The 12097-nt window shown below is 41.2% G+C and overlaps 1 protein-coding gene across 1 annotated transcript; it reads left to right on the top strand.

The window, feature by feature from the left end:
* Positions 1–173: 173 nt before the first annotated feature.
* LOC310820682 (uncharacterized protein) lies at positions 174–11497 on the top strand. Its single transcript, XM_083692434.1, has 9 exons — positions 174–212; positions 2833–3035; positions 3324–3407; positions 3744–3839; positions 4028–4138; positions 4902–5025; positions 6793–7000; positions 7098–7159; positions 7435–11497. The coding sequence occupies exons 1-9, from the start codon at positions 194–196 to the stop codon at positions 8625–8627; spliced, it is 2100 nt and encodes a 699-aa protein (XP_083548560.1). The 5' UTR covers positions 174–193; the 3' UTR covers positions 8628–11497.
* The last annotated feature ends 600 nt before the right edge of the window (positions 11498–12097 follow it).

Here is a 12097-nt window from a genome sequence, read left to right as displayed (position 1 = left end):
TTTCCAGATATAGTTACATATAATGTGTGGTTCCTTTATCCATATTTAGTATTTCTAAATACTTAAACAAATGTTATCGTCGGCGCTTTTATTTTGAAGAAATCCTCATTTACATACAGCCGAGGTAGGTAGGCGGAGTTCCACAATTGTGGTTCACAGAACATTCGTCCAGTCCACAGGAAACTATTCTGACATGGCTAACTTCCACATGGGTATGTGTGTTATTTCTAGTTTCTACTTTTGATAGTGGTGCAATGGTCAGTATACATACCGTTAGTTGATAATTGGCTCATTAACACAGTTATGAGAACAGGAAAAACGCATAGTTTCTCGTCCGCAGTTTGCGAATCGGATATCGGACAACGAGAAAACGGTTCGTTTTCTGTGTTTTGTTTCTTATTGGTGGAATCAAATAACGGTGAACGGGAAAACCAATGTTACTTTCGTATTTCAATATCACAATATGGTGCGGGGCCAATGATGTTAAGCCTGCCCATTACATTATCATTGGCTAAACACGAAACCCAGTTTTTTTCTACCAAATGACCTCAAAGATGAGCTGCATTCTAAAATCAAATCAAATCAACGTTTATTTATCTTATGCACATGATACAGGGTGTAAATGGTGCAATTAGCCATTGTTGGTGCTGTTAAGAATAAATTGTAACTGCTCTGAGTGTGCCTTGGGTCTCCTATAAACATTTCTCTGGGTCATGACTGAGTCCCCAAATGGCCTCCAAACATGGTCTTGTTTCGTCTAAACATACACCTAGCCTGTTGTAAATTCATTGCCTATCACCCAAAACAACATATGGTTTGCACCAAGGACAAAGTCGATAAAACTGTGTTCTGCTCTGAAAAAGTTAGATACGCCTATCGTCTAGTCTCCTTTTTCTGGACCCCAACAGTGCCAACGTAATCTAATTACTACCCTTTGTTAACGTAGTGTTGTGGTCGCGTAAGGGTTGGTGCGAACACAAACAGCATTACAACTTGTAATGCCAAATCACACACCTGAATCTCACTGAGCGCTATTTGTTGACCCACGCCGGGCATTCATAGATGGTGTGCAGGTGTCGGATGATTTCATGAAGGTGCGGCAAAAAGCTACCTGAACGGTCAGGTCCGGAAAAGCAACTATATGTATTTATTCTACTAAATCTGTTGTTCTGTACTAGGGCTACAATCATGTACATTTACCAACTTTATGTAGATAGCCTGTTGTTTTACGCTATGCTTGAAGATCATATGTGCTCTTGTAAGGGTTTGGAGGCAGCCGTTCCCATCTCCATAGAAGCAATTGGTCCCACAAACACGTTACCTTTGGAAGTCCTACACTGATGACAACTTTGCCTATGTCAGTGTGGGTGATTGATGTATGCTATATGACTCAATGACAGACAAAGGTTTTGCGATTATTCATGAATTCAGCCCCATTTATGTTTTATATTTGGCTAGACCAAAAGTTAAATAGATTATTGTAATACACTAACAATTACCTTGATATAGGCTATGTGCGTTTTTATATACTGGCGCTGTGTGTAGGTAGGTTAGCTGTTTTATGTATTACTGACACTGGTACTTTTTATTAGGCCTAGTCAAAGAAATAATATGCTTGTATTTGTTTTAGCCCGTCTCTGAATCAATTGTCTACATTTTATGGAACAACATCAAAGTAAATTTGCCATTAAAAATATTTTTCTTTATAAGAGTGACAACATGCATTTCAATAAAATAAATCCCAAACTCTTTCTTAAAGTTGACAAGCTTGAGAAAGAAAAAGCCTGCCTGACCAACTCTCCTCAGTGCTTTAATACTTTACTAAACAATAAAACGTTTTGACGCTTCAAACAGTCTTCATCATGTTAATTCACTGACATTCACACACACAACAACTTACTGAAGGCACTGTTTCACCCCACTGGACTCTTTCCACATGTTGATGTCACAACCTGACTTTAAAATAGATTTAAATGATAATTGTTGTCACTGATCTACACAAAATAACCCATAATATCAAAGAGATTTTTTATTTATTTATTTATTTTGGGGGGGGGGGGATTTGTTACTAATTAATTACAAATGAAAAGCTGAAATGTCTTGAGTCAATAAGTATTCAACCCCTTTGGTATGAAAATTAGCCTACATGCAAAAATGTCTTCAACAAGTCACTCAATAAATTGAATTGAGTCCATCAACCCAATGATATAAGGATGATTTCGGAATGAATATCTTTGTTTTTATAGTGTCTGATTTGCATAGGAATTTTAATGGGGACCATAAAGTGGGGCGGCAGGTAGCCTGGAGATTAGAGAGGCTGGCTAGCAATCGGAAGGTTGCTGGTTCGATCCCCGCTCCAGGAGGGAGCCGGATGTGAGCTGGTGACTGGAGGGTTACTGGCATCATATCCAGGAGCCTACCACTGCCGTTGTGCTTGCACTTAACCCCTAACTGCTCCAGGAGTGCAGGAATATGGCTGAGGTGTGCCAGGGGGGGTGTGTGCAAAAATGATCACATTCCAACAATTGGTGAGAATTGATTGCATGGCCAATAAACAGTCTTTGTCTTTGTAAAGCTGAAATGTGAACATTCGCACATTATGATGATAATGTTATTATGTCAACACTCTAGCCCTGATTTCTTTCTAACAATGTTTTGTCAGACAAGTCAGATGAGCCTGATTGCAATTATTAGTAGTTATAAGCGTTTCTCAGTCACAAGTATCAATTATACAGAATACAGATAATGGTTGAATTGATTCTAGCTATCTTATTATATTATATACATATATATATATATATTATAGTATTTACTCTACTTTTTATTCCATAGGTTCCCCATTACCTCTCTCCTCACTGCGCCTTTTGGTTCCACCTTTGCGGCTGATGTCAGCATTCATGTGGCAGGTAGCACAACAGAGATCCATAAAGCACTATGGGAAACTTCAAGACTTTGTGTCTGTGGTAGCACAAACCATCCCAGAACTTATGACTGACAGACAAAGGACTCTTCTAGTTTTGGGTCTGAGAGCAAGGGTCAGTATTGAAAATTATAGCTATTATACTATTCAAGATTTACAGAGTGAAACGTAAAATGTTTGTCAATCCTGGTCTTGGAGACCCACATGGTGTGCAGGCTTTTGATTCAGTTGTGTTCAGAACTATCACCTAATTCAATTAATCAGCAAGTTGAAGCAACTAAACAGTTTTAGTACTGGGCTAGATCAAAAGCCTGCAAGTCCCCAGGATCTGGTTTGAAAAATAGGCCCATTGTGCAAGATTGCCATACGGTATAATGTACTCATTCTCTCATTTTTATTACAGATAACATGGGATCGATTTTCTGCACAACATCCAATTAGCTTCCAAACCTTCCTACAGAAAATAAGGTCCTCTCAAATGGCAGAGGTTGGTGAATCCATGTTATAATGGGACTTTCCATGTGAAATGATGCATTCTATTTGAGACAAATTTGGAAATACACAGGGAAAGTGAAAATGTCTTTTGCCATATTCCACACTTGATTCTCATAACAATTGCTAGTCATTTGTGGAACTGTTAATTTCTTTAAAATATGGCATTTAAAGGGATACAATTACAAAATAATTAACTGGGGTCTCCAGACTCTTTGAAATAGTATAACGTTTTTTGTCACTATTGACACTAATTCAGAGATGTGGTTCAAGATTTTGACCATTGGTTTTGGGAACTAGGCTAGAGATCATTGTCTGTCTTGTTTTACAGTGCAGTGATGCAGATATGAAAGCACCTGAAACTAACTTCAACAACCTCACCCAAAGCTTGCTAACAGACCCAGTTGAGAGGGAGAGCTTCTTTCAGGTGAGATGTTGCTCAGGTGACGAAGGAATTGAGCATGCTAAATTTGAGTATATTATTTGTTTGACTTCACCAAATCAGCTGATTTGAGTTTTTGGCCAGATTCAATCAACCAATCGCCTCCATTTGCAATGTGTTCACAGTGTCTTTCTTCTCCTTTCACTGTCTCTCACTCTTCGTCCTCTTCTCAGGAAGTGTTCCCTTCAGAATTCAGCCCTGACTTTGATGTAGCACTGCAGGCACTGGTCGGTGACTTCATCTCTCGACTAGAGAAGCTGTTTCCAGTACCAGACTTTAAACAGGTGATTTGAGAAGACTACATTTTTGGCAAACAGAAGCTGGCTAGCGATGATGCATAGCCATTGGCTTAATCTACCAACCAATGATCTCATTTACATTGTTGTAAGTCGAAAGCGACTTACAACAAATACATTTGTTTAAATAAGTGAATCATCTATCCATCAGTCATCATAAGATAAAGTAATCAATGCTCAGACCAGGGGCCATAGGCAGTTTTTTTAATTAACAGGAGAGAAACTTGTACAGGGGGATAGTGGGGGTGAAGAGGTCTTTAGGAGGGACCGTTAAGATGTAGCCTGAAGAGATGGGTCTTCAATCTACGGCGGAAGATTGGTAATGACTCTGCAGTCATGACAGCAGTGGGAAGCTCATTCCACCAGCGGGGTGCCAGGACAGTGAAAAGCCGCGACCGAATAGTGCGTCTGCTCTATCCACGTACAGGCGGCGGTGCCAGGTGGCCAGCCGAGGCGCAAGAGCGGAGTGATCGGGCAGGGGTTTGGGGGCTGACCATTGCTTGCAAGTAGGGAGGGGCTGTTCCCTTTACTGCCCGGTAGGCAAGCACCAGGGTCTTCAATCTGATGCAAGCTGCTACTGGGAGCCAGTGAAGGGTGCGGAGGAGGGGAGTGACATGGGAGAATTTGGGGAGATTGAACACCAGACGGGCGGCAGCGTTCTGGATGAGCTGCAGAGGCCTGATGGTGGAGGCGGGGAGACCGGCCAAGAATGTTTTTTTGGCATTCTATTTGTTTTGTGTCTGTCCTGTAGGCTGCGTCTTTGCTGAGTGCTGATCCCTCGGACCTGGATGATTGTCTGCAGTCTGTCTCTGACTCAGAAGATCTGACATTGCTGCTCCGAAGCCACAATGATTGGAGAAAATTGTATACAAACGGTAAGGCATTGAACAGTGCTGTGACATCAAATGCAGAAAATGTGGTGATCATGTTGCTATTTTTTTTAAACGGCATACTTTGCAGGGTTTTTTTCTTTCTATTACATTTTTCAATAATCTCACAGACATACACTCACTGAACACTTTATTAGGAACACTATACTAATCCTGGGTAGGGCCTCCCTTTGCTCTCAAAACAGCCTCAATTCTTTGTGGCATTGATTCCACAAGATGTTGGAAACATTCCTTTGAGATTCTGGTCCTGCAGATTTTTCAGATGCACTTCCAAGCTGTGAATCTTTACCACATCCCAAAGGTGTTCGATTGGATTGAGATCCGGTGACTGGGAAGGCCACTGAAGAACACTGAAGTCATTGTCATGTTCATGAAACCAGTTTGAGATGACTTTTGCTTTGTAACATGGTGCATCATGCTGGAAGTAGCCATTAGAAGATGGGTAAATTGTGGCCATGAAGAGATGCACATGGTCAGCAACAATACTCAAATAGGCTGTGGCATTCAAGCGATGATTGGTTGATATTAATGGGCCCAAAGTGTGCCAAGAAAACATTCCCCACACCATTACACCACCTCCACCATGAGAAGGTGTACAGGTGTTTCTAATAAAGTGTTCGGTGAGTGTATATCAATATATCAACAACAAAAAAACTCAGCAAATGTATCGTATATACTCTCATCATAATATGTATACATTTTACACACTCTCACAAAAAGGGATTAGGATTCCTAGTCAAGATGTCGTAATACAGTTCAAAGGGCTTCCAAGGTTGTTTAAACTGGTTCCTTTCAAAATGAACTTAATCTTCTCTGATTTTAAATGAACCTCTTTTACCCTTCTGAGATTTTGTCCCCTTCCAATCTAGAAGAATGACACGTGGGGCCAGCACAGTGGTAAAGCCTTGTCTGTTGACCACAGAGAGTTCTCAGGCCTGCTGCCGAACAAATTAACAAACAAAAGCACGTCAATTTATCCAGCACACTCTTATATACAATTCTTTCTACAAAAAGAATGCTCAATATTTGGAGCATTGAACAAGCCAGTCTTCTGCCACAAGGAAACAGAATCAATAGATGAACTATTTTGGTACTGCCCATCGGTGGCTCACTTTTGTAGTGGGGTCCAGGAATGGTCGTCAAGTGTGCAGATACACTGCAATATATATTGTTAGGAGATCTGAAAAACCAAACCCATTCATTGGGAAATATAAATATACTCTTAGGTAAAAGAAGGATGTATTGCAAAAGGAAATAGTAAAATGGTAGTATACTGGGAGAGGTGTTACCTGATTATCCGATTCACTTATAAATCCAATAGAGGCAGTGATGGGAAATGATATGTCTATATGTACTGTATATGTGTATGTATTATACAGTATGTACCTTACCATGGAACGATAAATAGCTGTACAATAAATAGAAGTATAATCATTATTTTCTGATGCATGATTGCATCCACAAGAAAGTTCAAATTACTTGTTAATCTTAAAATATACTCTGGTAATCCTGAGTGTTTTTGACAGAGTGGCCCCACCAAAATGTAGGGGTTAAAAATGTAGGGGTTAAAAAATGCCACTGCTTGGAATGCTTTGACATGGCTCTGTAAAATGTGCAAAAAGTACCTTGGAAACATAGGATAGAACATGTCAGTCTGCACCATTGTCAACTGCAGTTGCTCTGTTGAATTCTGTTGAAGAGATTTTCCAAATAGGTGAAATAGCACCTGTCTTCTTTCCTCTGTCTATGCAGTTTCCTCTTCAGCAGATGAGTCTGCTTTTCCTCTCCATGCTGTATCTGACAATGGAACAGATCCCTTACCTGACCCCTGTTTAAACCCGATCCATTTGGACACCAGTGCTGGGGTTGTGAGGGACAGCAGAGATTGCCAATGGAAGGGGTCAGCAGCAAGGAGTCAGTCAAACCCCACAAATTCTCTGCCCGAGTCATCCCAGAAAATGTAAGCATGTCTTAAATTTGTGTGAAACTTTCATATTAGGTTACATCTGCATTTTTATAGATAATTAATAGAATAATAAACTTTGTTCTGTCCATAGTGTTGAGTCTGGTTGTTTGACAAGTTCCTCTCCAGCCAAAACCATAAAAGGCAGTGATACAGGTGAAGCAGCGAATGCATTGTTGGGCTTTCATAATTCTTATCGAACATCCAACACACAATTTCATTGCATGAAGAAATTCAAAATTGAATTAGTAACTTGAGAATGCCTACCTGCAATACTTGACCAAGTCAAAGAGTGAGCTAACATAAGCAAAATTACCTTAAAACGGGTGCTAATCCCTAGCAATGATACTTTATGGAAAATGTTAGCTAGAAAATGTGAAAATACATTTGATTGCAATATTTTTTCATTCCGTTTTCCTTCAACCCCACAGACATAGTTGCAGTGGTGTCCCCTCAGGAGTTGGTTGGCCTGACTGCCAGATTTACAGAGTGCGGCCCATCTCATTCCAGCACATTACACACTCAAGGCCGCGTTGCCCACAGGTGTTCTCATTGTGGGAAGTGTTTTGTGTGTCAGTATCAACTTGTAATGCACCAGCAAATGCACCGTGGGCAGACTCAGTTCAAGTGTTCCCAATGTGGGAAGAGCTTCAAATTCTCCACAAGTCTGTCAAATCATAGGAGGACGCATTGTGTGAGCGCTGCGTATAACTGCCTGAAGTGTGGCAGAGATTTTGGATCCTTACGTGAAAAGTTAAGACACCAGTGTTCACATGACAATCCAGCCCAGTTCAACTGTCCACAGAGTGCAAAAGCATTCAAAACATCACAGCAACTGAGAGATCAAAGGGAAACTTGTGATCAGGGACCTTCATACCAATGTAGTCACTGTTTATTGAGCTTTTATGGATCGGATGAGTTACACTCCCACCATAAAACTCATCAAATCAAGCAAACGCTTGACTGTCATAAATGTGGCATGTCCTTCAATGACTTGCCCAGCCTTGTGCACCACGTCGAAGAGCATAACAGGCAGGCGCTAAAACCGGCACCGAAGCCACGGCGGCACACCTGCACAGCTGAGGCTGCACATGCTCAGACAGCACACCTCTGCCACCAATGTGGGAAAGGCTTTAGTTCATCCAGTGGCCTCAACCAACACATGGTCTGTCATACAGACCATCGTCCCTTCTGCTGCACCTATTGTGGGAAATGTTTCTCCCTTAAAGGTAATCTCACTGTACACACAAGGCAACACACAGGGGAGAGACCCTTCGTCTGCCAAACATGTGGGAAGGCTTTTCCTTCAGGAGGGGACCTGCAGGTACACCAGCGCTTTCACACTGGGGACAAACCCTACCAATGCAAAATTTGTGACAGATCCTTTTTTACGTCAAGCCATTTACATGACCATATGCGTTCCCATAAGGGAGATCGGCCCCACATATGTAATGACTGTGGGAGGGGTTTTGTACGGAAACAATGCCTAAAGGAACATCTGGCCACTCACTTAGGGCTGAAGCCCTTTTCTTGTCCACACTGCAAAAAGACTTACACACGCCGCACACATCTGAACAATCATATTAAAAAAAGCCACCCTAACACTAACTATGAGACATTTTAGTGAGTTCAACTATGTTGTATTAACACTACCAGCGTCAAGCCCTCTGCATGAACCAATGCCACCAAATAACGTATTTTACCGTCAGTTTTAGTGTAAGTGTAACAGTGCAAACATTCATTTAGTTAAATACCAATAAGCATTTTAACTGCAATCACTATGAGATTTGAAAACATACTGTAAGGACCCTGTTTAAGGCCCGTTCGGTGTTGTGGCTAGTGCGGTCAATTTGTAAGCGGAAGGCCATACGTTTGATACCCGCTTAGGGCAAGCCACTCTACCCTGCCGTTCGCTACATTGGTGTTAGCGGTGCGATGCAACTAAAGGCTATCAAAGAGACGTGTCTACGTGAGGGACTTGGTATAGTGAGGGTACGCTCTACTGCATGGAGGCGATAGTGTAACGACCCTGTTAGCATCTCAACCAAGGGAGTTAATTCTCTTGGTGCTGTCGCTAGTGCGGCTGGTTTGTAAGCGGAAGGTCGTGAAATCGATACCCGCGTCGGGCAAGCTACTCTACCCCATTGTTCGTTACAAGACCTTTTGGTTTTGTATTGCCGGTCACGCAGGACATGCAATTTTTGAACAGAGCTGGACAAAAACACATCCGAGGCTCAATCTGCCCTGATTGGCACCTGCCTTCCGGGTCCTAACCTCATACCGATTACACTTGTAATCGAATAGAATTGTAAATACAGTATATACAGTGCCTATAGAAAGTCATCATACCCTGTGAAATCTTTACCTTTTGTCACATTACACCCTGAAAATTAAAATAAATCAAATCTAACTTTTTTGAGCTGTATGTACACATTATAACCCTCATCATCAAAGTGAAAATAAACATTTTTAAAATTCTGGACAATTATAAAAAAGTAATTAGGGCGTATGGCACCACCAACACCATGCCTCGATCAGGCTGTCCGTCCAAACTGGATGACCGAGCCAGGAGGACATTGATCAGAGAAGCTACCAAGAGGCCAAAGGCAACTTTGAAGGACTTACAAGTCTTTATGGCTGGGACTGGTCTGTCTGTGCATGTGACAACAATCTCACAAGCTTTACACAAAGCTGGCCTGTATGGCAGGGTAGCAAGAAAGAAGCCTTTTCTGAAAAAGTGCCACAGTCAGTCTCGTTTGTGCTATGCAAAAACGCACCTGGAAGATTCTGTTGCGTGGAAAAAGGTTTTATGGTCAGACGAGACTAAGATTGAACTTTTTGGACTGAACTCCAAGCGCTATGTTTGGCGAAAACCAAACACAGCACACCACCCAAAACACACAATACCTACTGTGAAGCATGGTGGTTGCAACGTTATGTTGTGGGGATGTTTCTCTTCAGCGGGGACTGGGCAATTGGTCAGGATTGAAGGGAAAATGGATGCTGCCAAGTACACCCAAATTCTTGAGGACAACCTGCGTCCCTCTGCTAGACAGCTGAAGATGGGCAGGTCATTCACCTTCCAACACGACAACGATCCTAAACATACCGCCAAAAGAACAACGCAGTGGCTTAAGGATAGGAAGGTGAATGTCCTTGAGTGGCCAAGTCAGAGCCCTGACTTAAATCCGATAGGAAATCTGTGGATGGACTTGAAGAGAGCAGTCCATCGCCGCTCACCACGGAATTTGACTGAACTCGAACAATTCTGCAAGGAAGAATGGGCAAATATTCTCCAATCTAGCAAAGCTAGTAGAGACATATCCAAACAGATTGATGGCTGTAATTGCAGCAAAAGGTGGCTCTACAAAGTATTAAATCAGGGGACTGATGACTTTTCCATTAGTTTGATGTTGTATGGCTAAATTTGTACATAAAGTCAAACATTTTTTAATGGGTTTTGATTTCAGGCTGTACGACAAATATAGTAACTATTTCAAAGGGGTATGATGACTTTCTATAGGCACTGTACAATCAAGTCTATACACACAAGTCATTTGTTGATTTTATTGCACACAATATTGTGCTTCTTCCCAATAGGCTATGCGCCTTTACGCACACACACAAGAGCAGACGCGAGCCATATCACGCTATATTTTATTTATTTAACCTTTATTTGGGTAGGGAGTCCCATTGAGGCCAAGGTCTCTTTTACAAGGGAGCCGTGCATACACACAATCAGGAAAAACAATCACATTTTTCAACAAAGAGGTTCTTGATCAAAGTTTTAAATTGCCCAAGCGGCACCAGAACAACCAACTGTAATGTACTGTTGTTCCAGCAGTGAGGTGCACCAAAACTAAAAGCAAATTTACCCAATTCGGTGGAGACCAGAGGAACCTCAATAGTTAATCAACCCTGAGAACAAGTTTGGTAACTTATGAACTTATACTTCAATAACGAGGTTAGGTAAACCGGGACGGCGGCCAAAGCGTTAAAACTGTAATTTTTTTCCAAGTGTGAAAACACAAAAATGTGAAGGAAAAAATACATTATTGAGTAAAGGAAGGAGGGTGACATGGCTTTCACACGCACTGGCGCTAGTGTTAAATCAATGAGGGTGTTTTTTTTCCTTTGGAAGCTGAATACTGTGTGCCTACTACAGTTTGGTTTTAGAGAAAACATCTCAGTAATTGTTGGATTTAAAATCTGAACTTTTAGAGTGTAGAGCCATAAGAAGAAAAAATGCTTCACTGTCCCATCACTGTAAAAGTTTGTGATTAATTGATTCACATGCAAACCAGAGACTATAAAAACAAAAGATATTCATTCCGAAATCACATGAACAATTATCTTTGCATTCAGAAGGACTCAATTCAACTTGAGTGACGTGTTGAAGACATTTTTGCATTTCACCACATTTTAAGAGTGTCATAGCAAAGGGTCTGAATACTTATGTAAATGAGGTATTTATGTATTTCAATTTTAATAAATTTGCAAACATTTCTAAAAACGTGTTTTCACTTTGTCATTATGGGGTATTGTGTGTGGATTGATGGCGTTTTTTAATCCTTTTTAAATTGAGTCTATAACAAAACAAAATGTGGAAAAAGTGAAGGGGTCTGAATACTTCCTGAAGCCACTGTATGCGAACACAAGTCTCTGAAAGCCTCATAGGTGCAAAGATAGTTTCCAGTGACACTGAATATGCCATCACATTTGACTTGGTCCTGGGTCAACACAGCTGAGCATACAGTGGTTAATTGTCATGCATCTGATTACCTTGTTTGCTGCTATGACAGTGAGCTTTGAATAGGACTTACTAATGCTGTGGTTGCTGAAAACATTGACGTGAAGGTCAAATGTATGCACCCAAATTATCCAGCACAGTTTTTTTTTGTCCCAGAAGAGACACTTGTTATATACCTTAAACTTGCATCATCTGTACCATCAATGCACAAACCACTGCAGCTGGTCGCCAGTATTATTTGGGAGGTAGCGACATCACGTTAATAGAAAACACCCTGAAGAAAGGAAGCAGAGAAACAATGACATGAAGGCCTCAGCATGTGTGTGGTACTCCTTGGGTTTCAC

Source organism: Argentina silus (genome assembly GCF_951799395.1).
Source record: "Argentina silus genome assembly, chromosome: 20".
In the NCBI taxonomy this organism is placed as follows: Eukaryota; Metazoa; Chordata; class Actinopteri; order Argentiniformes; family Argentinidae; genus Argentina; species Argentina silus.
This window is presented reverse-complemented; position numbering and strand designations above follow the sequence as displayed.